This window comes from Helianthus annuus, chromosome 11 (assembly GCF_002127325.2).
Source record: "Helianthus annuus cultivar XRQ/B chromosome 11, HanXRQr2.0-SUNRISE, whole genome shotgun sequence".
Taxonomy (NCBI): Eukaryota; Viridiplantae; Streptophyta; class Magnoliopsida; order Asterales; family Asteraceae; genus Helianthus; species Helianthus annuus.
In genome coordinates, this window is record NC_035443.2 from 169,216,114 (window position 1) to 169,241,304 (window position 25,191).

At 34.3% G+C, this 25,191-nt stretch overlaps 2 protein-coding genes and 1 pseudogene across 2 annotated transcripts; 1 reads left to right on the forward strand and 2 right to left on the reverse strand.

The window, feature by feature from the left end:
• Positions 1–2,983: 2,983 nt before the first annotated feature.
• LOC110888736 lies at positions 2,984–7,195 on the reverse strand (annotated as a pseudogene).
• A 2,829-nt stretch (positions 7,196–10,024) lies between these two features.
• LOC110891033 (beta-1,6-galactosyltransferase GALT29A) lies at positions 10,025–11,643 on the reverse strand. The gene has a single exon (XM_022138696.2). The coding sequence runs from the start codon at positions 11,341–11,343 to the stop codon at positions 10,210–10,212; it is 1,134 nt and encodes a 377-aa protein (XP_021994388.1). The 5' UTR covers positions 11,344–11,643; the 3' UTR covers positions 10,025–10,209.
• A 7,351-nt stretch (positions 11,644–18,994) lies between these two features.
• LOC110891034 (60S ribosomal protein L10a-1) lies at positions 18,995–21,475 on the forward strand. Its single transcript, XM_022138697.2, has 6 exons — positions 18,995–19,130; positions 19,835–19,859; positions 20,354–20,573; positions 20,666–20,831; positions 20,941–21,146; positions 21,237–21,475. Exons 2-6 carry the CDS (start codon positions 19,855–19,857, stop codon positions 21,288–21,290), a joined length of 651 nt encoding a protein of 216 aa, XP_021994389.1. The 5' UTR covers positions 18,995–19,130; positions 19,835–19,854; the 3' UTR covers positions 21,291–21,475.
• The last annotated feature ends 3,716 nt before the right edge of the window (positions 21,476–25,191 follow it).

The window sequence follows — 25,191 nt, forward strand, 5'->3', positions numbered from 1 at the left end:
CGGTTTGGGTTGTCTTGTGTGTTTTAATGAAAGTTACCCTCTCAAAATTTTTTTTTTTAAATAACTCATAGTTTTCCTCCTTTGATTAAAGGGGATAAATTATTACTTATTTGACATGGTAAATTTGTCTAAAAAACATGATCTTTTCTATGTGATCTATATGGATAATATGTATAGCATATGAAGAGCAAAATATCATACCAAGTATGTAGAATGAAGTGGAGTTGAATTCTAAGGGGTTGTTCGGCAACATCTGAATGGTTAAGTACTGAACCAATAAGATGTCTGAACCACTAAGTGATGAACCAGTAAGAAGTCTGAACCAATAAGAGCTAGTATAAAGCTTAACCGTTCAGAGGCAAATGTCTGACTAATTCAGATTAGAGGTCTTAACCATTCAGACTCAGTATATTGCTTAACCATTCAGAGGCAAATGTCTGAACCATTCAGACATCTGCTCGTGAAACAAACAGTCTGAATCATTAAGTGTTGAACCATTAAGAACCCATTAAGGGGTTGTTTGTTTACCTCTTAATGAGGCTCTTAATGGTTCAGATCTTACTAGATCTTACTGGTTGATCACTTAATGGTTCAGACTGTTTGTTTCACAAGCAGATGTCTGAATAGTTCAGACATTTGCCTCTGAATGGTTCAGATTTATACAGAGTCTGAATGGTTAAGACCTTTAATCTAAAACATTTGCAAGCATGAGGATAACGTAAAATATGTAATTTTTGGGACCTAAAACCATAGTTTTTTTTCTTGTTTACTGAACCAGCCCGGATGTTATTCGTTAGTATTTTACTTTTGAATATTTCACAAAATCTAAGTTAAATGATAATTACACGTTAACTTTAAAAAAATTTAAATTTATCCATTAAATCCTTTGTATTTAATGTTAATTAATTAATTTATATTAGGCAGAAAAATAAAATTATGGATGCCCTCTATGAATGACAAGTGTCCCAAAGTTGGTTTCTTTTATTATATAGTATAGATTAGAACCCCGTGTATTACACGGGCTGAATAAATGTGAATTTATATACTAAATAATAAAATAATATATCTTTAAAAACTTTGTTTATTATATGGACTGAATATATATAATTTTATATACTAAAAAATAAAAAAGTTATATCTTTAAAAACCCTTTGTATTGTTGTACAGGTTGAATAAATATAATTTTATACATCAAATAATGAAAAAAAATACTAAATAATAAATTATTTATATATTTAAAAAACCCCGTGTATTGTACGGGTTGAATAAATCTAATTTTATATATCAAATAATAAAAAAAGTTATATTTTTAAAAACTCATGTATTACACAGGTTGTATAAATGTAATTTTATATAGTAATTTATAAAAAAAAGTTATATCTTTAAAAACCCCGTGTATTACACGGGTTGAATTTATATATCAAATAATAAAAAATTATATTTCTAAATACCTCATGTATTACATGGGTTGGATAAATGTAATTTTGTATAGTAAATGATAAAAAAGTTGTCTTAAAAAACCCCGTGTGTTACACGGGATGAATAAATGTAATTTTATATAGTAAATAATAAAAACTTATATCTTTAAAAAACCTCGTGTAATACACGAGTTGAGTTCTGATTAATTTCAGATTTTGATTTCCTGCATTTTCTCTCCTATTAAATAATAATAATTTTTCTCTCCTTAAAGTTACATCTTAAGTCCTATTCTTATTTTTATAAAACATATTTAAAAAATATATAATATTTTATTTAAAATAAATATATTTAAAACATTTACTGATTATAAAAAGTTAAATATATTTAAAACATATTACTGATTATAAAGAGTCATAGACAATTTAAATATGTTACCTAAATTTGGATGTAAAAGTATAAACGTAAATATTAAAATAAAATGTCTCTACGATATAATAAAACTATAATGTAACCTATTCCTATATCTAAGGAAATATATTATAAAAATAATAATTTAATATTAATAGTATATTTTCTAAATAAGTTTTTAATCTATACTATATCTCTACGTATATCTCATAAGGGGATGGTTCAAATGAAAACCACTTTTATTGTGAAAACTCGAAAACTAACTAAAAAAAGCCTAAAAAACACACAAATTTTTTTTTTCAATTTTTTTTTATAAAAATCGCTAGTTTTTATATATAAAAAAAACTTTTTTTCAAAAAAAAAAAAAATTTTTTTGTGTAGTGCACATGTGTAATAATACACATGTGTAGTACACATACATATGTGCAGTATTACATATGTGCACTACACAAAAAAATTTTTTTTTTTTTTTTGAAAATTTTTTTTTATATTAAAAAACCTGCGAAATTTTGATTGCAAAAAAAAAAATTAAAAAAAAAAAATTTTGTATGTTTTTTTGGCTTTTTTTAATTAGTTTTCGAGTTTTCACAATAACTAGTGGTTTTCATTTGAACCTTCCCCTATCTCATAATTATATATATATATATATTAAATAGTATATCTCTACGTATATTTCATAAATAATTATTTAATTTTAAATAATTATTTAATTTTAATATGCTAAAAAATAGATGGCTCCAATGAGTGACATGTGTCTCCAAAGTGGTTTCTTTTATTATATAGTATAGATATATATATATATATATATACTAGGTTATCACCCGGGTGGTAACCCGGGTTGGAAAATTTAAATTACATTAATCATACGTGTATCAATAAAAGTAATGCAAAAAAAAACCCACACTTTTGAAGACATGGTGTAAGCAACGCCATCTGTAAAGTTCGACCCATCTCATCATTTCTAACATGTCCAAGTCAATTCCACACAATATATTCAATCACTTCCCACTTTACGTATCAATTTCATGAGATATGTACTGGTGCCTTCACTTCACTTTAGTTCAACATCTAAACTAAGTTCTTTAATTTATAATTCACAATTCCTTTCAATTTGGTACAACTTCCAACACAAATGGGTCAAATAACAACGTACTGATACGGCCAAAAAAAAATAGAAATCTGTTATGACAATATATGAAAATTTCTCAACATAACATTAACCACCATGTGGTGCACTTGTCGTCTTTTTGAACCATTGCTACAGTTCAACTAACATTTTTGGTGAAACGTAGTAACAAACAACAGTTATAAGCTACCAAGTTTATCAAAAAACATGAAGAAAGAATGTTTTTTTGTTCGTTTTCTTCGCACTTATAGTCCGATGACCACATTGATGCTTGATCGAAAATCAGATCAAAGTTTTTGTACCTGAAAGGACAAAGTTTAGGCTATCCTCTTCGATCGTACTTCAAAATATATGCACCTTTCTTCAAAGAAGCAATTGTCTGAATGGAAACAAAGATTTTTGTTAATTTGAAATCAAAGATTCTTGTTACAAGAACACCTGAAAGTTTCTCACCTTCACAAATCCGGTAATTGCGAATTGGCGGATTAAGCATAATTAATATTATGATCAAATCAAAAGCCGGGCGATAAAGTTGAGATTCAATATCGCCTAAATTATATTTATAAGTCTTTCACAAGGCTAATAAGAAACGATCAAGTATCAGGTTACAGTTTAAACAAACCAAACTGGTGCATCAAGATTTTTGTACTCTTTATATTATAGCATCACATTTAGATAAAAACATATACCTGAAGTGCAGTTTTGTCATTATCTTGATTAACCAATGTCAGTATCTTGAAAAACTTGAGTAATTTGTGTGATCCCCAGAAGATTATTTGGACAATAGATGGTAAGAACCTCAATGGAAGCTAGCAAATCTGCAAAAAAGAAAGTGTTTTAGAATTTAGACCAATCAAACTCGAACCATACCTGTATGGAAAATCACCCATTTTGACCCCGAACAATTTTTACCCGTTACTCATCCCACCCATATCACCATATCTAACGCAAAAACGTACCTTTATCAATCCCAACACACTCTTGGACGCAGAAAACTGAAGATACACATCGAGCATCTCAATGACATCTCCATTCTTGCTTGGAATTAAATTACCACCAAACATTAGCAAAGCGTAATCCGATATACTTGTGGAGTCCCAAATGTATACGCTGCTGGTTTTCACCTTTTCACTATAAACCAAATAAGGAAGAGAATCACAAAAATTGGAGCCCAGAGTGCAACCACCACACCAATATTGTTCCTTGCTGCAAAACCGCACAATCCAAATTCGGAAAACAAATATAAGGGTATCTCATATCTGAGTCTTGAACTTTTCATAATTCATTTAATATTCTCATTATTACCCTGAGGGAAGAACTCATGCCATGCGTAAGTTCTGATATGAACACGCATGATAGCTTTTGTAGGACCCACAAGTGGCTTTATCTGCAATAATAGTTTACAACCGTCATCACAGAATATAAAATTTGTCCAGTTAGACCAGATCTTAAGAATATGGGAGTACAGAACCTCTAAATAGTAATTGAAAGCCAGCTTAGTGATAATGAGCAGAATTCAAAAGGTTGTGTACCTGAAATATTAAAATCGATAATGTTAACGTATCTGGCCACGCGTCTCTAACTGATAGATAGAAAATAAAAACACCCCAACAAACATAAATAAGAACTAATCAAAATAAATAAAACATCAAAGGACTACACACTTAGCTGTTTGCAACAGCACAATTCTTTCGGATTTCACCAGAGGTACCCGTTTTCACGTCAATCCGACCCATTTTCTCCATGGGCATTGCAAACTCACTTAAGAAATTCTGAAGTGATCCTTGAAGGAGTTGGTTTATTAATGCCAACGTGTTCGAGTCCCTAGTCAGAGCCGAATCAGACTCGAACAATCCCCTACGCTTTAGCAATAGCGAGTAGTAGCTAAGATCGAAAGTGGTACGGCTCCCAGGATCCATCTCAACTATTGTTGTATTGTCGTTTTGTGTCCTGCATTTTCTTGATTTAAGATTGGCAGCGTTTTCACTATCGAGTGTCGGGTCTTGATCTCCCACACCCGTCAAATTGTATGGACGGTTTGAAAATGAGGTATAAAGCGAGATTCCAATAGTGTGAGAACCTAAAATAACATCAAAATATAGTAAACTTCGTATCAGTTCTGGTGACAATTTTGACTCGTTTACTTATCATTAAGTTGATTCATATAAAAGGCATATAATTTAGTCAAACAAAATGCATCAAACATCTTGTATTGTAATATAACTAACCTGAAAGCAAAATAAGATCCTTTATATCAAGACTTTTATTGGCAAAGTTTTGTATGAGGGTGGTGATGTTGTCGAATGGAGCGGGGATTTCGGCTAACGACTCTGATGCAACTGATATCACCCCGTCTCTTCGGCCCGTTGGTACTTTCCAAGAAGGGCCACCCTTTAATAAAACCGAAAGAAATCAGTATGTTTGTATTAGGGTCAGATTTATGGTAATGAAATATGAATTCTTACGGTGACAACGATGGAGTCTCTAGCAGCAAGAGCAAACAATATCAGCACAAGAAACAATGCCAGGGCATTCGGCTTCGAGTAAACTCTTTAATCTATCGAAGAAATCAAACCCTCTACACTTATCGACTCAAAAAGCAGAAAAAGGGCATGCGTTTTCTTGCCTTCCAATTTAGTGCCAAGATAATATATATAAAACTCTACTGGCAAAATCATTTAAAAAAATCCACCAATATTTATAAAAAAAAAGCCACGAATAACAAACCACAAACAATACCAAGATCAGATAAATGGGGAAAAAGCCACCAATAACAAACCGCCAAGTGGCAAAAAAATCACTATTCCGGTATACTACGTCATCAAGAAGCTAACAACAATTAAAACTTAATTAATTGCACATATAAACTTCCAGTTAACCTTCAAATGGCAGCCACTACAGTCCATAATACGAAGATGAGGACATAATATTTATAAAAAAAATCTAGAAAGTGTTTGCTGGTTGAGCTGGACCATACTAAAATATGACCTGTTACCCAACCCACTCATCAAGAATAATATGGTGATATTAGCAAAACGACTTAAATCTGGGGACCTTAAACAAAACAATCATGACACAACTAATAAACCCTTAATTCAAAAAATAAAAACTGGTAGAGTCCCTAACCCATACACTTGTACTTCATCATGTTTCAAATAGTAACATGTGTAAACAAATTTTAAAATAGCCCGCGCAAATATGTAATCAAGCATGATGGATTACATAGGAAAACATTCGCCCAGGGGGGTTAACGGCTTGCACTTTGGGCCATATGCGCACTTTTTAAAACCAAAGATGTTTTCACCTACAACACTCCTCCTTCGTATACCATTATTCTTGATCGAGCCTTCACCATTTCCTAAAAAGTAAAATATCTCTTAAATACTCAACACAATAATCGATATGGTGATATCTCCGGTTAGGCCTTCATGATCCATACCAATATTCTTTTTAAATCCGTGTTGTATTGAATCTAGATTAAGGGACTAAACTCAATTTTTTATATTTAAATGGTCTTTTAAAATTTTTTTTGATAACCCTCGAACAAATATATTTTGATACCCAATTGATATTTGCCATAATATGTGTATAAAAAAGGCCTAAAAAAGATTGAAATGAGACCTTCCAAGCCCACATTAGTATTCTATTGACAAAAAAAAGTTGTTAAAACCGTTAGATGGACACCTAAGAACCCAAATTGGTAATTTAATTAAATATTTTCACGAAAACAACGTACCGGATTGTGTCCATAAAAATTAGTGTTTGATAGAGAGAGCTTGAAGGGCGTTTTTCGTCTCTTGTTTGGTTTACATACTCGACAAAAGCAAATCCTCTATGCTTCCCAAACCTTGTTGGAAGCGTTCTCTTACTTATCCTGTAAATGTGTAAGAATGTTTAAAATCATACTCACAAAAGTAAAGAGCATATAATTCTACTTAAATTGGGTTATTCAGTTTCTTATTATTGAACCTGAGATTTATTTCAAACAAATTCAAACATAAATAACTCAAAACTGCTGCAATTGACCACCAATCAACCAATATTTCAATCCATTCATTCAGGCAATATCACAAACACTTGGCGTGTAACCTTAAAAACAAACATAATCACTAAAACTCACCCTGTAAAAGAGCCACTTAAGTACACACTCCTTCACCCATATGGCCACACAAACCGTGCCGGCGTTAAAATTATGCCAGCGCCACCGCTCTCCGGGCCAAAATCCATCCCTGAACCAGACATTCACTTTCCCACTTCTAAACTAAATGAACCTAAACCCACAATTTCCACTCAGATCAACACCAAAACTCTATTAAAGCTCAAGTCTGACTTTCTTTAACAACTAATATTAATACTAATAATATTACTAAAAGCTCAAAAAACAACCTCATGCATAAAACAAATTCAAACCAATAAAAAAATCAAAGAAATTGAATTAAGCCCTAAAGTGAACGAATCGAAAGAATATACATACTATTGAACTGGATCTCAAATTCTGAATACAAAGGTGAGAAATTGGAAGAAGCGATGAGCATAAAACCCTAGAGTGATAAAAGACGGAAGCTTTAATGGTGTAACTTGTGGAAAAATGAAAAACCCTTGAAGCTTTAATGGTGTAAATCTCCATAGTGGTAATTGTAAATGGATTCATAAGAAAATCGTAATCAGAACAAAAGAAAATGACAAAGACGAAGATGGTTGTAAGATCAAATTCGAATTTAACATCAAACTGATGAACAAATCTGAACCAAAAACCCTTCAACTGAACAAAATACGTAGGCGGCCCTAGGGTTTTGAGAGGGAAGATCGAGAGAATAGAGTTCTGTCAGGGTTCTTGAATGAAAAGAATAAGGAAATTTAGAATTTTAGAACAATATATACATGGGTCAAAATCCGGATCCCGTGTTTACCCAAATGAAGAAAAAATTGACCCGAATTTTTGGAGCCAAAACTTAGATTTAGAAGCCCTATGGTGATGCCACATCATTTCCCAAGTCCTTATAACATAACACATAAGCCCTTATTTATCATGTTTTTATATATATATATATATATATATATATATATATATATATATTATTTCTATTCCCTAATCCTCACCTCACCTGGTCCCATCCGTTTTCATGAATTTCACAATTACTCTCTCAGTCTCTCTTCTTCACAATGTTGTCTTTCCTCATCACTTTCTCTTCCATGTTTGCACGTGGCTGGACTCTTAAAATTGCTCTAATATGTCTAAAATATTATTTTTATCAAGGTGTCTTATTTTTCAGTTGAAAAAAATTTGTAACTAATAGGTTATTAAGTACTTATAAACTTTATTAAATCAAAGTTATTTTTCATATATATTTTTAAAAATTATGTTGTGGACCAAAAAAGGTTGGTTTGGTGAGATGTAATGTTAATATCAACTTTTTGATGTGTGAAAATTGTCCATGAACAAAGTTGTACTAGCAATCAAGATTTACATATACCGGCAGATAAAGTTAACAGGATTGTGACTATACAATACCTTCTATCTGGTTTGGTTTAGACCTTGAATTTAAAATGAGGGTGACGGTACACCCCTCAAATTTGGCCTCTAGTTAGTAGTATATAAACTCTGATAATAGACCCCACAACTCATGTTCATCAAGAGCCTAATTCTTCTTCAAGATCCATTGGCCAAGAGAGAACATAATTCTTGTCCCAAATCGAATGAGGGTAGAAACAAACACGAAAACTTTTCGAACACTCCCACTCAATCTAACTTGTTCAATTTTACTTGTTTATTTACTGTGTTTGTGATTCAAATGACTTAGGGCGGGCGGTGTGGTTGCGGGGACCTTGCTCGGGGATAGCATTCACCGATCGGTGAACCACACCAGGTGTTTGAGTTAGGGTGTTTGAGTAGGAGAGAGGGAAAAAAATCGGTGACTATTCACCGAAGGTGGAGAAGGAGTGATGGAGGAGAGAGAGAGAGAGAGGAGAGAGGAGAGAAGAACCAATCAAAATTTTTTATTTTTTAATTGAGTGGGTGTGTGAACTATACCTAGTGTTTGAGTAGAAAATGGAGAGTGAAGGGAGGAGTTGACATGGCTTTATATCATTGGGTAGAGAAAACTCAAACACCATAACTCAAACAAACCATACCGCCTACCCTTACGACTGTAACTCTACGCTACATGTCAAATACTACTCAAAAGATAAATAAACAGATAATAAATACTCGAGCTGAGTTAGCCTTTTAGACATAGATCTTGAAATGTGTTGAGCTCAAGCTCTAAGTTAAACGAGCTCGAGCGTAATCGAGCTTCACTCATTTACACACCCACTTGATCCAATCCAGAAAAATCACAAGGATAATCAGTTTTTGGGTATACCCAAACAGTGGTTTGACAAGATTCCGCTTTGCCCCCGATGGATTGCCCATCCAAGAACTCACGGATTTGTTTTTTGTTGCTCCGGTGAAGACTTTCCGGGAGGTCACACATCCTAGTACTACTCCCATCTGAGCACACTTAACTGTGGAGTTTTTATGTGTTTCACAACCTACAAAGGACGCTTTGGTGATATAAGAGGCATTAGATTGCTTATGAACCCGGAATCTCTCCTGATAACGGCCGATGTGGGATTTACCCAAATATGTTCCTAATTTATAGTTTGTTGTTGTACAAACTTGATTCATTAAAAAAATAAAAGGTCAAATAGATTTGATTACAATACTTATATGCCCAAATATGTTCCTAATTTATAGTTTTTAATAATGTACAAACTTGATTTCTTAAAAAAAAGTAAATTAGATTCACGAATAAAGTAGACGCTCGACACGTATAAAAAAGAAACATAAATGGACCACATTTGTACATTCCAAGACATTATGATTTATGATGATACACGACACGAACATAGTAGATATGCTAGTTAAAAACGTGTGAAACAAAGACAGCAATGTATAAATATATACAAAAAAGAAAAATAAATATATTAATATTCTGGTTAATGAGATCCAATGTTTCTTGTTTATTTTGTTTATTATCTTCATGAATCTCAAGATGAAAATATTATCAAGATGAGAATATAAAATGGATGTACACAAATTCTTAAAAGATAAATAAGAACACTAGTGGCCAGATCAAGAACACTTAAAACATAATCCCTAAACAAATGTCTTCAACAAGAAACATGAGTTTCTTCAAACTCAATATTCCAACATTCTATATTCCTTTACCATTCTTTAACTATCACCAACATGTATATAAACAATATAAACCGTGTCATCTATGCATAACAACAGGAGGGAACTTGAACTTATCCGAGATAAACGGTATCGCCTTAGGCGACTCCACAAGATCACGATACAAATCATATTCCGCTTCATAATCGTGCAAATGAAGCTCGACTTTTTGATTCGTATGGTAATGATGCTTAGCCGAATCTGACTTCCCAAACCCGAAAATACTAACTTTTTCACAAATCCCCAATGCAAGCATGACCGCCTGCATACCCGAAGAATAATGAAAACTAGAACCGTCGTGTGAACCCGCCCACGCTTCCAATGGCTTCCCAGTCTCCTTCACAAACCTCGAAACCGAATAATACTTCACAATCCGCGCACACAAGATGTCAAACCGCGGGTCAGTGACCAACAGCCGCGCCTTGTGTGATTCACCGCACACAACGTAATCAAGAAAATGCATCATTTGACACATGTACATCATGATAGGCACTTTTTCACCATACGGGTGACAAAAACATCTCTCTCGCCGCGCACACGTGTGCAGAATGTTGCTGTTCACGAACGAAAGGCTCGTTTTTGAACCCACGTTGCGTTCGTACCCGCTCGTTCTCGCGTTGTTTAATCTGATCACAAACTCATGATCATCAATCACACTACCAAGATCAGATTTTAACAAAATCCCACTATTTCCCACCACAGCACATGTCTTAAACTTCGAATTCGAACCCGAATCGCTTCCATTTACACCTGTTTTCAAAATCTTTACAATATTTACCAAATCTGCCATTACATCAGGCTCAAACCGGTGGTTTCGCCACCATGTCTGCAAATACCGCCGGAAATCCAACCAAATCCGGTGAAACTTCGGTGAATTATCTCGGAAATCAATACGGTATCGTCCTGCCCACAAGGACGAGCGCTGGCGACCGCTAGTTAACCCTCTGAAATCACCACCCACCAACTGTTCGACGTTTTGCCTGAACGAATTTTCACCCAAATCAACTGCTGCAAACCGTAATAACGTGTCGTTGAACACCGGTGGGTTGTTCCGGTGAACCGGGTGTTGAAAACCGGCGGAAATGGTGCCGGAAAACATGATTCGGAAGCAGAGTGTGACGGCGAATATACCCAGAAACAAAAGGGTGAATATCGGATGAATTGACCTCTTCATTTTGACTTCAGTCAACTCAGAGTTTGTAACAGATTGAATGTAAGTAGATCAAAACTCTTTGGTTCTTATTCATTGTTGTGAAAATACCCAAATTATATGGTGATGAGGAAACACATAAGGTGCGATTATTGAATGAGATTTGAGGATTTGGTGTGCCTAAGTGGGTAGAAATAGGGGGAAACACTAGATGATATCAAGAAGGTAGATCATTAATTGTGATTAGTTGATTGATTAATAAATGATAATCAATTGTCGGTGTTGTAATGGAGAAAGAGACGAAGAAGACGATGACAATGTGCGTCAATTTGGTGTTTTAAAAATATCAATCGTTTTGGTTGTGGTGTTTTAAAAACTAGGATTTTGCCTGCGGAGCGTTACGGCGGCGCGCGACGAGTGAAAACATATAGTAAGATAAAACACGATTCATAAAACGCAGTGCGTTAAAGGTAATTACAAAAAAAAATGTAAATCACAAAGGTAACACAATGCCAAAGACAATTCGTAAAACACAATGCATTGGCATTTGCAAAAGTAGGAGTTGTAGCCTAGGGGTTACAATTGCAATTTTTTTAAAGTTGGGCGGGTGTAAAAATGGAGTAATAGTGCAAGGGGTAAAAAGGCAAAGTCTAAAAAAGACAAAGTGTAAAAGTATAGGGGTGGTGACGGAATTGTGTAAAAGATGAAGGGGTGTTGGTGGAAATGTAAAAGAAGAGGGTTGGTGGCGTAACTGTGTAAGAGGTAAGGGGGTGATGGTGGAAAACCAAAGTAGATGGTTGGTGCTGGCAAATTTTGAAAGATGAGGTTGTGGTTTTGGAAATTCAAAGTAGAAGGTGTAGGGACTAAATTTGTCATTTTATAAAACTTTGAAGATACCAAAGTCAAGGGGCTAAAATTGCAACATCGTGAAAGTACAGGGGCAGGGAGGCAAAGTCGGTGGGAAACCCGCGCGCGTTGCGGTGCGAGTACATTGCAAACATCGAATAGATTAGTTAAAACGTTACGTAATGCGTTAAACATACGAAAACGCACATTTTGACGTATCCAATTTAACTCAATAGCATTGTAGCTGGATAAAAATGTAAAGTATATCGTATTTATATGAGATCCGACTCGTACATAGGAAACGTAAAAAAAGCATAAATGGTGTATCAAGGGAAAACTAACACATGTAATCAAAAGTGATATTCATATCAACGGAAGAAATTACACCCTTAGCGTGTTGCGGTAGGGTCGAAATGTAGACTTGGAAACGTACATAAAACAATAAAAAAACAAAATATATTTGACCTGACTTGTTCCCCAAAAAAGTTTACATCGAAACGTATACCAACTTGAATTTATACCGACACATAAATTTTAATATTCATAATACAACCCGCGAGCGATGCGTCGTTGGCACGTTGCAAACATATTAGTCCAAGCGTTATGTCATGCGCAAACTATATGAAAGCGCATATCTTGACGTATTCGGTTCAACTCAATATATGGTTGAATCCAAACGTTTAGTTTTTTAAAAAAGAAATTAGCGAACGAAAATAATTAAAGAAAACAATACGCTAAAAATGTATATATATACGGTACAACGATAAAGTTGAAACATTATAAACTTTTGAGATTAAACCTCAATGGTCTAATGTCGCAATGTAATTGAAGTTTAACTTGGAAAGGAAATGGACTCAAATCACAATTTAACAAAACTAAAAGCAAAGGGCCAAAATGTATTTTACTCAAAGTATGGGTGAAAAATTGAAGTTTAACTTGGAAAGGCAAGGGACTCAAAACGCAATTTAACAAAACTAAAAGTAAGGGGCCAAAATGTATTTTACTCAAAGTATAGGTGAAAAGAGGAAATATCGAAATAGACTCAAAACGTAATTTAACAAAACTAAAAGAAGGGGCCAAAATGTGAAAAAGGGAAATATCATATGCATTGTCGGTGGCCTTTGCCACCGACTTTGTATTTTAAGTAAGTTGGTAATATCAATATAAGTTAATATATCAATTGTTTTGGTTGGATAATATAGAGTAAATTGTCAAAATTGTCCCGGTCTTGTTTTGTTTTGTGTTTTTTTTTTTTATCAAAAACAACTTTTTTGTACAATATAGTTATTCACGTTTGAGATTTTTTGTACGATGTGAAAAGTAAAAAATAAAAAAACGTAAACGAAACGTAAATAAATAATCGAAAAAGTGAACGACGTTAATCTCGGAAAGTACGGGTTGTCACATTAGATGTCTTGTCACGTAATGGAAGTACTAGGAGCTCTTACAAAATAACTACAATTATTGAAATGAGAATGGCATGCCTAATACAAAGAATGCTCAACACTTCTACATGATTAACGAGAAAGGAGTTGGGTCATAAAAAGAGACAAATGAGAGTGTTTTTGGTGTTCATATAACTTTGTATCAAGTGACAAGAGCAAACAATTATTTGTTATTGTAATTTTTTTGAAAGGTGTGAATTATTCTCGAATCTTGGGAGGTCTAGCATAAGTTATCTTAACTGGGTCCACGCGACCGCGCTAGAGAGCCTCCTCGCACAATAGATCTCCAATTTAAATTTCTCAATGAGGCTATACGGTATGGGGGTCGGCCCCGGCCCGTCGCGGGTCGGCGACGGTCCAAACACCGTGCCGCCCCCATACGTCGCCGTCCTCAGCGTCCCTTTTCGGACGTTCTCGACGAAGCAAAATGTTGTGGGCCCCTCCATATGACCGTTTGAAATATTAATAAAAAAAAAAATAACGGCTAGTTTTCAAATAAACACCCATTTCAATACCATTTTTATAAATACTCACACCCTTAACCCCTATTTTCACCACTTTTCACCCACTACCACCCCATCTCTCTCACATTTTATAAACCACTCATTTCTTTTTATAAAAAGTCTTCATATTTTGCATCATTTTTTACCCGCTTCCACACCATTTCTCGCTAAAAAATTATCATGGCTTCACCCGTTTCTTCAATTTCCTCAATTTCATCAATGTCTTCATCGTCTTCGTCCGAGTGGTATTCATCATCTTCGGAAGAGGATGTTATTATGCACAACATGATTATGAACGCGGCTCAAGTGTTCATGTCGGCCGCTGAAGGGTCGTCCCAACCGCTAACCAGACGAGCAAAATATAATCGAGACCAAGAAGGTATTTTAATTTTTTTTGTATGTTTTAAAATGTATGTTTTTTTTGTATGTTTTAAAATGTATGTTTTAATTAGTTTCATTTATTTTTTGTTCTAAATTTATAGCCGGCCACGATAAACTAGTTGCTGATTATTTTGCCGACGAACCCGTGTACCCAGCCGAGATTTTTCGACGTCGTTTCCGCATGAGTCGTCAACTGTTCTTACGTATTGCAGGCGACATGGCACAGTCTGATCCGTTTTTTACATTGCGAAACGATGCTAGAGGGCAAAGGGGGTTCAGCAATTTACAAAAATGTACGTCGGCCATTCGCCAACTTGCGTACGGTTACGCACCAGATGCATTAGACGAGTACATTAGGATGTCTGACAGAACCGCACGTCGTTGTTTGTACAAGTTTTGCCAATGGGTTGTCAAATTGTATAGCAAGCGATACCTGCGGAAACCGAACGCAAGCGACGTACAAAAATTATATCAGGCACACGAACAGAGACATGGTTTCCCAGGAATGCTCGGGAGCATTGATTGCATGCACTGGCAGTGGCAGAGTTGCCCGGTTGCATGGCAAGGTCAGTATACTAGGGGAGATCAGGGACATCCGACTATCATTTTAGAGGCTGTTGCGTCACAGGATCTCTGGATATGGCATGCTTTTTTTGGTCTACCCGGTTCACTCAACGACCTCAACATCATATACCAGTCCCAGATTTTTGATGATGTAGTGGCGGGTACAGGTCCAGACACAAGCTTTACGGTTTCAGGGGTGGAGTACAGGCGAGGTTACTACCTAGCCGATGGGATATACCCAACGTACTCGACAATTGTTAAAACTGTCCCGCACCCGACCGACGACAAACGGAAAAAATTTGCAAAGTTTCAGGAGGGCGCAAGAAAAAATATTGAACGGGCTTTTGGTGTTCTACAAAAAAAATGGCACATCATTTCTATTCCAGCACGTTCGCAAACACCAAGGAGGTTACGACACATTATGTACGCTTGTATCATCCTTCATAACATGATCATTGAAGACGAAGGGAGAGCGATATGCGATTACGACGAAAACGCGTCTACTGGAAATTCTGTTCCAGTTAGTGAGGAAGAACAAGATTTGAACGCCTTCGCTCTACGTAACGAGTTCACACATCACAACCTACAAGCGGACTTGGTGGAGCATATTTGGAACAACGCTGAAAACGAACCCGCCCACCACATGGAAGACGACGACTAGTAGCTTATTTTAGTATGTTAGGATATTTGTACGTTTTTTTTTTAACTTTAGGTTTTTAAGTTTATGTTTTTTTTAGTTTATTTTTTTTAAGTTTAATTTTTTTTTATGTTTATGTAATGTTTTATAATATTAATTAAAATATTTTATTACTTTATTTGTTAAATGTTTAAAAAAAGATGGAGATTTAAAAAAAAAAATATAAAAGTGGTGGAGGATGATGACTAGGACCATCCTCCCATGCCCCCTAGTTTTGGAGGATGATCCATCCTTGGGAGGACTATGGTGTGGCGCCTACGTGGCGGATCATCCTCCAAGGATGGTCCATCACCATACCATGTAGTCTGAGAAACCTTTATCACCTAAACTCGAACTTGAGACCTCCACATATTGCAATTGATGAAGGGTGAAGAAGAGGAGTTTATAATTATGGAAGAAAGTGATTATGAAGAGGCCCATATATAAATTCATGCCATCTCAGTTATTCCCTCTTAATCATGAAAAATAACAGGACAAATGGGTACAAATATCCACATATTTTGATAGATTCTGGGTTAACCCATAACTTTATTTTTGAATAACTAGCAAGTCATGTGCAGAAGATAATGGGCGAAATAAAGGCTTTGTCTTTCCTTTGGATGAATTCGAGGTCAAAGAACTTAAAGATTGATTGGAAAACCTGGTGCGAGTTCAAAGTAGCCTGGTAAAAAAAAATTGTGCTGTAATTTTTGGTTCACTGTTGAACGATTTTGTTCTTTTTCTTTTGTACTGTTTCTTTTTCTTTGCTGCTGTATTGTACTTGCCTGAAGCCTCTTGCTTGGGCTCTTTTTATAAAATCGCCTCTGTTTTCAAAAAAAGAATAACTAGCAAGTAGAGTATGACATGTAACATAAGGTATTTAATTTACATCAATTGTCGCATTTATTAATTTGAAAAAAAAATTATTAGGCTACACGGTATGGTGATGGTCCTCCCTTGGAGGATGGTCCGCCACGTAGGATGGGTATCAGGATGGGGCTAAGAGGATGAAGGTGTGGAAATGGGAGGATGGACCTAAAATGTGTAAGTATATATTGTATGTATAGGGGTGCGTGAGAGGGAGAGGGAATAGTTTTTGTCTTCTTGTGAAATGGGAGGATCGTCCCCAACGTCGAGCAGAGGACGTCGAAGACGAGGACGGTGGGGGGCGGGATGGTGTGCTGGCGGCGCCGGTCCTCGACGGCATGGGGGACGTACCCCATACCGCCATACCCTTAGGTGTGCAATGACATGTGGGACAAAGAACTAAAAAAGTACGAAACACATTACATTTTCCATACAAAAAATAAGACAAGATTTACACACAAAATGCCACACTCTTCACAAAATGAACGATCAATCGATCATGATTTATCATGCTTTGGACTCTACGTCCAGTCAGTGAGCAAATGTGTAACAGAGTAACAAATATCGATTAAGGACGATATCAAAGAAGTATGAATGTAACATAGTGTAGAGGCTAATTAACGTAAAGTTCCTAAGACATATAATTATATTTTTTTTTAGGAAATGGACTCTATCACCCTAAACTATGCAAAATTGGCCAATACCACGCCCAACTTTCAAGTTGACTCCCACCACCTTCTACTCGACAACTTGGTGTCACTGTCATCCATTCGTTAAAAAAACACTAACTGGGTTAGTTTTTTAAGCCTATGTGGCATGCAGATGATGACTTGGAAGCATACGTGGCATGCAGATGATAACTCAATTAGGTTTTTAATCCTACGTGTCATGGGGATGATGAGGTGGACAACCTACGTGGACTCACCCCCTTAACATCTCTGTAATTCAACACAAACACATATTCCTTCACTTCGTCTTTTTCGATTCACAAACTGCAAATCTACTTCTTTTTCAACTGAATTCAGATCTGAAATGATGTTTGGTTCATGATGTTTCGAAAATGATTCAAAGTTTTGATTCTTTTTAGTACATCAAACAATCTATGAACAAACTGAAATCGAATCGAAATGTATCCGGTTATATCAAAACTTGTTTAAACATATCAACAAATAATCGAAATACTTCTGAACTGTCGGAAACAGATTATCAAAACAATGACACACGATTTTCTACAACTCTAGTTCAGATCTGATTTTTTTCGTCAAATGTTCTCTCAATCAAACAAGAATCATTTCAGATCTGAACTCAAACATGATGCTCAAATAATTTGTAATTCAATTCAAATCTATAGGTGTGATGAGTTATGAACAAAATACTCAGATTTCAATCAATTCAAATCTCCGATTGATCTGCAACAACCTCCGACGACCACTCCCACCTCGAGCCGCTGCAACAACCTCCAACCTTCACACTTGTAACCGTCACCATTGAAAATCCTCCATCCTTCACATCTAAATCCCAATTAAATGATTCTTCTCAATCCAAAAGAAGCCCCAAAAATTGAGTCAGATCTATATGATAAGACAGAAGGTTAAAAGCTCCATTCAACACAAAAAAAAAATACCACAGCTGGGGACTGGTGGCGGTGGTGCCCTGTGGCAGCTGGAGTTGCAGGTGGAGGGATGTTGTCGTTGCCGTCTCCATCAAGGTAGAGAGAGAATGAGAGTTAGAGAGAGTAGGTTTTATAAAGGACTGTATTACCTCATCCACGGTGGCGTCAATGGATGGTGGAATCGCCGCCATTGATGAAGGATTGGAGGATTGGGGTTTAGCGGCGTAGAAGAGGATACAGAACTACAGAAAGTTTTGACTTTTGATCAAGTATAAATGAGTTGTAAGGGGTGAGTCCACGTAGGCATGCCAGGTCACAACTCTTTTGCCACGTAGGATTAAAAATCTAACTTAGTTAGTGTTTTTTTAACGAAGGGGTAACAGTGACACCAAGTTGTCGAGTAGAGGGTGGTGGGATGTTTGACAACTTTTGAATGGTTAAGTGCTAAACCATTAAGTGCTGAACCAGCAAGAGGTCTGAACCCTTCAGAGGAAATGTCTGACCAATTCAGATTAGAGGTCACTCTGTATAATACTTAATGATTCAGAGACAAATTTCTGAACCATTCAGACATCTGCTCATGAAACAAACAGTCTGAACCATTAAATGCTAAACTAATAAGAGGTCAGAACCATTAAAAACCTCATTAAAAGGTAAACAAACAGCCCCTAAATCTAGATGAATGTTAATCGTGATACCTAACTCTCAATTACTCTTGGTAGTTTGGTAAAACCCTTGGGCTTTACACTTACAAATTTATAAAGAGTAGCCCAACAACCAACCTGATTTGGGCCTCTGGACCCAATTAGGGTTTCGTTTTCTATCAGCTGATAAGATCAGTCATATAACTCTGCCGCTCTTCTTTCTCGAACTTCATCGGCGCTGCTGTTAGGGTTAGGGTTCGGGTTCTACCAAAGGTAAACAAACATCTTCATTCTTCTGTAATTTGCATCTATTTCGTCTCGTAATTACTCGATCTGATCTGCACGCTTCATTATATTTTAAGCACATGATGATAATTAGAAATATGTTCATGTTTTCGTGCCTGTTTAGACGTTTTTAGTTCCGTAAGTTAGCTCCATTTCTGTATTTGCATCGAATTACATCACTATATGTTTATGTTTCGTTGTTGAAGATGAAGCTGATCGTTATTTGCGTTGATTTCGTCTCGTAACTGTTTGATTGGATATACACGAATCATCTGTTTGCTGTATTTGGATTAAATGATGATAAATAGAAATGTTTTCATGTTTTCGTGATGTTTCGAAGTTTTGTGTGCGTTAATTTAGCCTCATGTCCGTATTTTGTATCGAATTAGATCACTGTATGTTTATGATTTGTTGTTGAAAAATGAAACTGATAGTTTATTCTCTAATTGTTGTCTGTGCATTACTGTCATTCTCATTGTTTTGTTATTTGCATCTATTTTGTTTATTATTTGCTTGAACGAATTTACACTCTTCATTATGTCGACGTGTTCTTGTTTTCGTGTGTCTGTTTAGATGTTTTGTTTTCAATAAGTTAGCCCTATATCTGCATTTGCATTGAATTAGATCACTTTGTGTTTAACTTTTGCTGTAGAAGATGAAATTGATCGTTTGTTTTCTAATTGTTGTTTCAGGAAGGAACACGTAACAAAAAATGAGGTACGTGTATAGATTCAGCTATTGTAGTTTTGATTTCTGTAAACAGTTTTTTTCTAGAGTTGTCGATGTTCTATTAGATCTATTAATTTCTGATAATTGGTTTGCCTTCTATTTTTAAAAATTATCATGTTGGAATTTTTGTAACTTGTATGAGTTTTGAATTCAATTATTCCATCTTAACATTCAATATTTTTCTTTGTGTATATATATAGGGTTAGGTTCATTTGTGAGCAACCCCCTTGATCGTGAACTCTGTGAACCAAGCCTAGCCCTTGATTATTAATACACAAGTGTAAATCAATGGCCAGGATTTGACGATGAAAATACACTAGTGTATTTTACGATTTGATGATGTAAATCAATGGCCAGGATTGGTTCACTCAGTTCACAAATACACTAGTCTCCACTCTAGAACCCCATCCTATATATACACACACATTCCATCATATATGATTTGGTATTGTTTTCTGACATTTGAATGTTATATTTGACAGTAAGCTTCAGAGTGAAGCCCTTAGGGAAGCCATTACCCAAATCACCACAGATGCCAAAGAAAAGAAGCGTAACTTCACCGAGACTATCGAGCTTCAGATCGGTCTCAAGAACTACGACCCACAAAAGGACAAGCGTTTCAGCGGTACCGTAAAATTGCCTCACATTCCTCGCCCAAAGTTGAAGGTTTGCATGCTTGGAGACGCTCAGCATGTTGAAGAGGTAATTTCTGTTATTTCGTTATAAACCTTGGTTAAAACTTATGACATTCAAATGCCTAATCAGTTATGTTTTATGTTTGTTAATATTTACAGGCTCAAAAGATTGGTCTTGAATACATGGATGTTGAAGGACTCAAAAAGCTCAACAAGAATAAGAAGCTAGTGAAGAAGCTTGCCAAGAAACACCAGGCTTTTTTGGCTTCTGAATCCGTTATCAAGCAAATTCCTCGTTTGTTGGGCCCTGGTCTAAACAAGGCAGGTCTGTATCGGTTAAAACCAAAATTCGGTTAAATTGATTGAATTATGTCTTTTTTAACCTGTTTCATTTAATTATAGTTTTAATATTTCTGTTCATGCCACTGTTTCAGGAAAGTTCCCGACACTTGTTAGTCACCAAGAATCTCTTGAGGCTAAGGTGAATGAAACCAAGGCGACAGTTAAGTTTCAACTGAAAAAGGTGTTGTGCATGGGAGTTGCTGTCGGTAACTGCAGCATGGAGGAAAAACAGATTTTCCAAAACGTGCAGATGAGCGTTAATTTCCTTGTTTCATTGTTGAAGAAGAACTGGCAGAATGTGAGTTCTAAATCGATCAAATTTGTTTTTATTTCTAATTCTAATTTTTGAACAGCTATGTAAGTTGATATTTATTTATATGGGTTTCAGGTGAGATGTTTGTACTTGAAGACAACAATGGGAAAGCCGGTTCGCATCTTTTAAGTACCCTGTCTGTTTTTCTTTCAACGTTGTTGTGAGGTCGGTACTTGAATCCTTTCGTGTTAGCAGGCTGTTTCGGTTTTGATTATGGCTGTTCGTTATCGTTTTGAATTAGTAGATGCTATGAACATTCTTGTGTTTTGTTATTTATTAAAGATAATACATGCTTTAAAAGAGTTATTTGCAAACCAAAAGTTTCTTGTTTTGAAAGCCATACCAGAAGATTAAGAATGGCAGCTGTACTAGTTTACTAGTAAGATTATTCATATTGGTTTTAAAATGTAGGGGATGGTTCAAATGAAAACCACTTTTATTGTGAAAACTCGAAAACTAACTAAAAAAGCCTAAAAAAACCTAAAAAACATACAAATTTTTTTTTTTTTTTTTTTTACAATTTTTTTAGAAAAATCGCTACTTTTTATATATGGAAAAAAATTTTCAAAAAAAAAAAAAAAAAAATTTTTCGGTTGTACTGCACATGTGCACTAATACGGAAAACCTAAAACTAAACCCTAAACATAAACCCGAAAAAAACCTAACCCCCCCCACCCCCACCTCCCAAAAACCTAAACCCCCCTCCCCCCCACACCCAAAAACCTAATCCTAAACCTCTAAAAAAACTAACCCTAAAAGCTAAACTAGAATCAAAAAACTAATTTTAAGCATGTAATGCACATTGTAGTACATGTTATATTGCACATGTGCACTACTATAATAATAGTATTGAAAACAAGACGACACCATAAATCTTTTTTTATGTCATAAAAAATATGCTCGAATATACTTGAATGAAAGATAAGAAAATTTGTGATCTTATGGTGCCATTTTTGTTTGAAAATGATAACGTATGGAGAAATGGGAAATGTTTGAAAAGTTATATATTTTTTGTTCCAATTTTACCCCTCCTTCATTAAAAGTCTTCCCCCCTCCTTTTAGTGGGTTTTAGTTAGTTTTCTAGTTTTCACAATAACTAGTGGTTTTCATTTGAACCTTCCCCTTAAAATGTATGATGTTAAAGATAAAAAGTATAACTAAAACACAAGAACCAGCAAGGTTTAGTTAGAAAATACAAGAACCAGTTGCCATTTGGTACAACTATGTGTATAGCATTGTCATGGCCTCTTCTCTGTGTCGGTCTTAAAGTTTATGTTGGTCTCAAGCCAGAGGCTCATAGCCGGTGGCTATTCTCCACTATTTCTCACATCTCTGAATCGTAGATGCTTTCAAAGTTTCTGTTGGTCTCAAGCCAGAAGCTCATGGCGGCTGCACTCTTCTTATCTGCATTTCCAAACCGTAGACGCTTGTTCTAACAGATTTCACCTATTGTCCCCTGCACGTCATCTATGCCCATTTTCCCTTCCTTTTTTCTCTTGCACGTTGACCCACTGATCTTCTTTACGTAGAGGCGTTGGAGATGTTCTTATCGATTATTGAATAGAGGGAGATTCATTTGGGAAGAAAATTTAATTGAGAAGAAAAAGAATAAAGGGTACAATTGTAAAATATTAAGTAGTTTTCTTTCATTTCATTAATTACTATCTTTAACTAATTAATTGGTCATAAAAACTATCATTCTTTACACTATTTTTTTGCCTACACAAATAAAAACTTACCCTACACATTTTCGAAATTTATTCTACACATATTTAAATTTATCTTACACAACTCGTAATTTATCCTACACACCTAGCAATTTGTCTTACTCTCAATTTTTTTTTTAAATTTTTTGAAAAAAATATATTTTGAAAATAACTTACAAATTTAATGTAGTTAGCTATTAAAGAGGTTGATTAGAAATTAATGATCTATGTAAGCTTACAAATATACCCTTACATTAAAATTAAATGTAAACATTAAATGAAATAAAAGAAAACAGGTCACTAATAAAAAAATTTCATAGAATAGTAATCAAGTTTTATAAGTGTTCTAATCAGGTCACTAATAAAAAAATTTGTTTTAATTAAGTCATTAAAGTTTATTTTATGTTCTAATCTTATATAAATTACCTGAATAGCAGGTAAACTATCCTATGTGACATTTATATATTTATTTAACTTTTATAAACATGCTAAAATAATTAATTAACAAAATAGATCAAATAAACAATTCAAAACATCACTGATCATCGATTGATGTTCCATATTCAAATAAAAAAAAATCCTACATCATAAACCCTACCACTCATCCGGAGCGATTATTCTCAAAGTAGGTTTCTTACCATTGAAACCACACAAAAGAATGTAAACTAATGTCCTTATGAAAATATCATAGATTTTACTTTTCCTTTAGCAAAAAAAAAGTATTAATATATTATTTGCTGTCATCAATTTAGAACTTTGATTATGCTTCACCGGCATCTACGATGGAAAATTGCAGGGAAAAGGTTTTCATATGAGATTTTTGTTGTATAATTATTTAATATATAATTAATTTTTAATCCACATTAGCGTATATTAATATTATTAATTATTAATTATTAATAAATAAATAATAGAGTTAATTGCCAAAATCGTCCTTGAGGTTTGGGCAGGTTTGCCATTTTCGTCCAAAATGATACTTTTGTACCAAATTGCCCCAAACGTTTGTAATTTTTTGCCATTTTCATCCAAACCACGAACTTAGTTTATTTTTTCTGTTAAGTTGAGGATATTTGGATGAAACTGACAAATATAAAACCACAGTGACGATTTTGGCAATTTACTCAAACCCTTTTTAATTTCTTTTATTTAATTATTTTTGTTGCATAATAAAAAAGAATATACGTGGAGTTTTTAGAAAAAAAAAATTAATAGTTTTGTTGCATAATTTTTATAAATTTTCATCCAAATCACTAACTCAGTTTATTTTTTCTGTTAAGGTAAAGGATATTTTAAATTTTATAAATTAAGACAGAAATTAATTTACAGCTTCTTTATATAAATCAGTTTTATAAAGAGAAAACATCATTGGTGTGCAACACAAAACAATCGATTACAACTTTTAGTATTTACCAGTTGTAGAGATAGAAAAAAATTGTAAAAAGTTACATATTTTTTAAATGTGTTATGCACCTATGAAATATGTTGGTAGAAATAAAATATTTATTTAATTAAGATTATGAGGGTAACTAGCTAATACTTATTCTGAGTTGCTTGAGTAAAGAAATTTTTGGTTCATAGCATTATAATTACACTTTGGTGGGTAATTTTAAGATTTGGTAACGATACGTTGTTTTTCCTTAGGAACGAATTTAAAAGAGTAGAAGATGAATTACAAACTTGGTACATATGATAAGATTTTTTTATTTGACCCTTTTCAATAAGGTCACCAGCATTTTAGTTTTATAAAATTTAGAGGTTCAAGTAGATTTTATTTTTATAAGACTGATCTATATAAAAAATTAGAAATTAGTTTATGTTTTAGTTTATAAACATCCTTCGTCTTAATAGAAAAATTAACTTAGTTAGTGGTTGGATGAAAATTTATAAAAATTATGTGACAAAGCTATTATTTTTTTCATATAAAAATTGCATGTATATTCCTTTTTATTATATATGTAACAAAATTAATTAAATAAGAGATTTAAAAGAGTTTGAGTAAATTGCCAAAATCGTCCCTGTGGTTTATATTTGTCAGTTTCATCTAAATATCCTCAACTTAACAGAAAAAATAAATAAGTTAGTGGTTTGGATGAAAATGACAAAAAGTTACAAACGTTGGGGGCAATTTGGTACAAAAGTGTCATTTTGGACGAAAATGACAAACCTGCCCAAACCTCAGGGACGATTTTGACAATTAACTCTAAATAATAATACACATAAAAAGTTTTTTTTGTAGTTTTTAAATTTTTGTTGTAATTACAAGGCATGTCAACATATTAAAAAAAAGGAAAACATAAATAAATGTCATTTAGGATGAATGGCCT

Excerpts from the sequence above, each read along its gene's own strand:
- LOC110891034 (XM_022138697.2), top strand. Across the intron at positions 20,574-20,665 it reads ACGCTCAGCATGTTGAAGAG|GCTCAAAAGATTGGTCTTGA; the intron begins GTAATTTCTGTT and ends TAATATTTACAG. Across the intron at positions 20,832-20,940 it reads CCCTGGTCTAAACAAGGCAG|GAAAGTTCCCGACACTTGTT; the intron begins GTCTGTATCGGT and ends CCACTGTTTCAG.
- LOC110891033 (XM_022138696.2), bottom strand. The coding sequence starts at position 11,343 with ATGAAGAGGTCAATTCATCCGATATTCACCCTTTTGTTTCTGGGTATA.